Source organism: Apteryx rowi, unplaced genomic scaffold (assembly GCF_003343035.1).
Source record: "Apteryx rowi isolate R43461 unplaced genomic scaffold, aptRow1 scaffold_1239, whole genome shotgun sequence".
NCBI classification, from domain to species: domain Eukaryota; kingdom Metazoa; phylum Chordata; class Aves; order Apterygiformes; family Apterygidae; genus Apteryx; species Apteryx rowi.
The window spans coordinates 92,990-97,484 of NW_020447463.1; the positions used below are offsets into that span (position 1 = coordinate 92,990).

General features: G+C 67.5%; 1 protein-coding gene across 1 annotated transcript in view; it reads right to left on the reverse strand.

The window, feature by feature from the left end:
- COL2A1 (collagen type II alpha 1 chain) overlaps positions 1-4,309 on the reverse strand; it is a gene marked incomplete at its 5' end in the record, with an annotated part of 17,288 nt that extends 12,979 nt beyond the window's left edge. The window contains 13 exons of the mRNA XM_026055577.1: positions 464-517; positions 613-666; positions 780-833; positions 998-1,051; positions 1,175-1,228; positions 1,324-1,368; positions 1,800-1,877; positions 2,045-2,146; positions 2,484-2,537; positions 2,656-2,688; positions 2,810-2,842; positions 3,129-3,145; positions 4,103-4,309. Coding sequence (XP_025911362.1) covers positions 464-517; positions 613-666; positions 780-833; positions 998-1,051; positions 1,175-1,228; positions 1,324-1,368; positions 1,800-1,877; positions 2,045-2,146; positions 2,484-2,537; positions 2,656-2,688; positions 2,810-2,842; positions 3,129-3,145; positions 4,103-4,309 — 839 coding nt within the window. The remainder of the gene's footprint in view (positions 1-463; positions 518-612; positions 667-779; positions 834-997; positions 1,052-1,174; positions 1,229-1,323; positions 1,369-1,799; positions 1,878-2,044; positions 2,147-2,483; positions 2,538-2,655; positions 2,689-2,809; positions 2,843-3,128; positions 3,146-4,102) is intronic.
- Between the last annotated feature and the right edge of the window lie 186 nt (positions 4,310-4,495).

Here is a 4,495-nt window from a genome sequence, read left to right on the forward strand (position 1 = left end):
ATTCGCCCTGCGAGGAAAAGGCGGAAAGGGTGAAAGCCCCGGCTGGGTGCCCGCTGCCGTGCCCCGACGCCATGGGGATGGGCTCCCTCCAGCCCCCAGGAACTGCTCGGCGCACCAGGGCAGGGTCCGCACCCCCGCATCGCGTGCCCTGACACCACGGGGATGGGCTCCCTGCCCCCAGGAACCGCTCGGCGCACTGGGGCAGGGTCCGTGCCCCATGCCGTTTGCCCCGATGCCGTGGGGATGGGCTCCCTGCCCCGGGAACTCCTTGGCATGCCGGGGCATGGTCTGCGTCCCAGCGTCACCTGCCCCGATGCCACGGGGATGGGCTCCCCACTCCCCAGGAACCGCTCAGCATGCTGGGGCAGGGTCCGCAACCCGGTGTCACCTGCCCCGACGCCACGGGGATGGGCTCCCCGTCCCAGGGCAGGGTCCACACCTTGCATCTCCCGTCGGCGCTTACCTTGGCTCCGGGAGCTCCTGCCTCTCCTTTCGCGCCGTCCAAGCCGGGGTAGCCCTGGAGGAGGAGGAGAAGGAGGGAGAAGGGATCCGGGGTCACCCGCCAGCGGGGCCGGGCCGCGGGGGGACCGGGGACGCCCGGCAGGGACTTACCCGGTGGCCTTTCACTCCGGGGAGACCTGGCGTCCCAGGAAAGCCGCGAGCGCCCTGCAAGCGAGCACAGAGAAAGGGGGGTCGGGAGCGAAGGGGGCGCGCGGAAGGCACCATCCCGGCGGGACGGCGGCCCCGGGAGGGACGGATGCAGCCGGACACGGCCTCACCTGGGGGCCGGGAACGCCGCGTTCGCCAGATTTTCCAGGCTTGCCTGTCTCACCCTGCCGGGAAAAAGAGGAGAAAGCGGTCGGCTTTTTGGCCAGGTGAAAGGGATCCCGGCGCAGGCGGCGTGTGCCGGCCCTCCCCGTGCAACGAGCTGCCCGTTCTCAGCTGCCGCGGCGCGGCCGGGGCTCTTCCGACCGAGCGAGGCGGCCGGGCCACTTACGTCGTCGCCGGGTTTCCCAGGAGGTCCCGGAGGTCCCCGGGGACCCATCGGACCCTAGAAAGGCCAGAGACGGAGCGGGTGAGCGGGAGCTGCCGGCTGCAGGCGGCGACGATGCCAGGACTTTGGGGGGGGGGGTGGAAAAAGGGGCTCATCCCGACTCGGCTTCCCGCTACTTACGGCAGCGCCGGGCTCGCCGGGCTCTCCGGGGTTGCCTTGAAATCCTTGCGGACCCTGCGGTGGGAAAAGGAGGCGTCAGCAAAGCCCGCGAGAGCCCCCGAGCTGGAGTGGCCATCCCGCCGTTCCGGGGGGGGGGGGCAGGTACTTACGGGAGCGCCGGTGGGGCCGGGAGGGCCGCGGGGTCCCATGGGTCCCTGCAGGGGATGGACAGAAAGACGGACGGCGGCGTCAGGGCCCCGCGAGCCGGGGAGGAATCAAAGAGCGGGCGCGAGCCGAGCGCGCCCGGCCCTGGCTCCCTTCCATGTTTACTGAGAGCCGCCTTCCATTTAGCGCTTGCCAAGCGGCACTCGCGGGCGGCGATTTCCAGCGGGAAGTTTTCCCGGCTCTCACGCGTTTCCCGGGAACAATCCCCCCCTTTCACATCCCGCCAGCCCCGGCTTCGACCCCTCGGCAAATGCCGGGGAGGATTAAGTCATGCCGGTGCTTCCCAAGCCCTCGGCTGCGGCACGGCGGGATTGCGCCCACCCGGCACCCGCCCGGCAGCACCCAGCGACCGCAGGGAGGGTTTCCCCGTTTCCCGCGGAGCATCCGTCCGCCTGGGAAGGCGGTGGGTGCCTGGCATTACCATGGGGCCTTGCATGACGCCCATCTGCGCGCCTCCGGCCTTCTCGTCGAAGCCGCCCGCCATCTGCGCGGCGAAGTTCTGCGGAAAAGAAACCCGCGCGGCCGCGGCTCAGATCCCGAATCGGCCCCGCGCGGCCGGAACGGCCCCGTCAGGCGCCGCCGCACCCCGGGATGCGCCGGGGATGCGGATGCACAACCGGGAGGTTCCCGCGCGATTCGGGGCGCCAAGCACCCTGATATACTCACTCCGCCAAGGCCGGGGGGACCGGGAGGGCCGGGAGGGCCGGGGGGACCGGGATTACCGGGGGTGCCGGGTTCGCCATCCCTGCCCCGGGGTCCGGGAGAGCCCTGCGGAGGAGAGAGACCAAAGTTTGAGTGGGAAAAAAGCTGGTTTGGCATCCGTGCGCCCCTTCCGATGGCTCGCACCGTCCCTGCCACCTGCGGGATGCTGCAGCCACCCCCAAATTCCCGAGCCCATGGTGGGATGCTGCAACCGCCCCCAAATTCCTGTGCCTACAGCAGGACACTGCAGCCGCCCCCAAATTCCCATGCCCACAGCGGGATGTCACAGCCACCCCCAAATTCCCGAGCCCATGGTGGGACACCGCAGCCACCCCCAAATTCCCGAGCCCGTGGCGGGATGCTGCAGCTGCCCCCAAATTCCCGCGCCCCCCGGGATTTTCACCTTCTCTCCTTTCTCGCCGCGGTCGCCTCGTTGTCCCTGCTCGCCTGCGGGACCCTGGAAGAGGCGACGAGCGGGGTCAGGGCGCCCCGGCGCTCCCCCCCCCTCCCGCCGCCCCCTCCCCTCCCACAAATATGCCAGCAATGCCGGCAGAGGAACGCGCTCCCGCTCCCACCTGCGGTCCCGGAGGCCCTCGGGGTCCTATGACCTGGAGCGGGGGGAGAAGCACAAATTCAGGCGGAGTTGTGCTGTTTTTGGGGGGGGTCCGGGGGGTGCTCAGCACCGCCGGGGCCGCCCCGCGCGGGAAACGCGGCGCGACGTGCACTTACATCTTTAATATCGCCGGGTTCGCCTTTCTGTCCCTGGAATACAAAGCGCGGGTGAGCGGGATCGGTGCTTCCCTGGTTTTCCCCCTTTTTTTAACGCCGTGATTCCCCCCCCCCTCCTCCCTCCATCCCGAATTTCGGCATCTCGCGCAAGGGCGATGCCCCGGCAGGTGACAAACTCGCCAGCCGCGTGCCCGGCCAGGAGGCCGCACCGGGGACCGCTGCCGAGGCCCGGCCTTGGATTTGGGGGGAAAAACGTGGGAAAGGGGGCCCCTCGGTGGGGAGGGGCCCCCTGCGTCGCGGGGGGGTGAAGCAGCCTCACCTTGGGGCCAGGTTGCCCTGTTGGGGGGAAAAAAAAAAGAGAGAAAAATTAGCAGCGGGACGCACGGGGATGAGACGCCCCCACGGCCGCAGCCCGGCGGCGCGGGAACCGGGGACGTCGCGCGCGGGACCCTTGGGAACGGGGCGAAAACGGGGCCGGGGCTGGGGGGGGGAAACTCCCGCAAAGCCGGGGAGCAAAGCGGGACGGGGCCGAAGCGGGAAGCAGCAGCCGGGACGGAGCCCACGTGCAGGTCGGGGCGGCCGGCTGCGTTTCAGGCTCAACCCTTCACCCCGCCGGGGAAGGGTCCGAAAAAGGCAACTTCTGCTTCGGGGGGGGGTTTGGGGGCGCCCAGACGTCGCCGTTCCCTACGGCAACGGGGCTGCGTTTGCGTCGAGGGCCGGGTTTTTCTTTCTTTCTTTCTGTTTTTTTTTTTTTTGCAGACCACAATATTTGAATTTTCTCTTTCGGCAGGCGCTTCCGGGGCCGGCGGCAGCGGCGGGGGGGGCTGCGGTTTTCCCGCGCTCGTGGCGCCCGGGACCGCTCGCCGGCTGCTGTTCCCAGCCCACGGTTTGCGGTTAGGATAAAGCCGGCGGCTCCCCCGCGACGTCCCGCTGCGCGTGGCCAAAAAAAGAAAAGAAAAAGGGGTTTTCTAGGGATTCGAGAAAACCTCGCTGGCCGCCGCTCGGGGCGGAGAGCGCTTTGATGCGGCTGCGTAATGACCCTGGGGTGTCTTTAGCCTTGGTGGGGCTTTTCCAGCCAGCATTCCCGGCGTTCCCGGTGTGAAACCTCCTATTCCCAGGGCAAAAAATCCCGTTCCCGGGGCAAAACCTCCCGTTCCTGGGGTGAAATGAAGCAGAAGTTGCCTTTTCCCAGCGGGACCCCATGGATGAGTCGGGGCAGCTCATCCATCGCCGGTACCCGAGTCCGTTATCTCCGGTAATTTATTTATGGAAGGGAAATAAATAAATTACAACCGCTGGCGGCAGGCTGGTCAGTGGGGCATATGGGGCAGCACTCTCCGAAGGGGATTTCTGGGCTGGGACAGTCTCGCATCTCTTCACAGATAATCTCGTCACAGAGGATGGTCCCCGTGTCGCACACGCAGATACGGCAGGGCTCCGGTTTCCACACATCCTTATCGCTATATCTCTGCCCGTCCTGCACGCAGCTGCCTGCCTCCTCTGTGCCAAACGGGAAGGGCGGCGGGATGGAAGGGGCAGCCGGAAAGGAGAAGGGGGGGGAAAGGATGGGGAAGGAGAAGGGGGGGAAAAAGGATGGGGAAGGAGAAGGGGAAATGGATGGCAAAGGAGAAGGGGAAAATAAATGGGAAAGGAGAAGGGGGAAATGGATGGGAAAGGAGAAGGGGG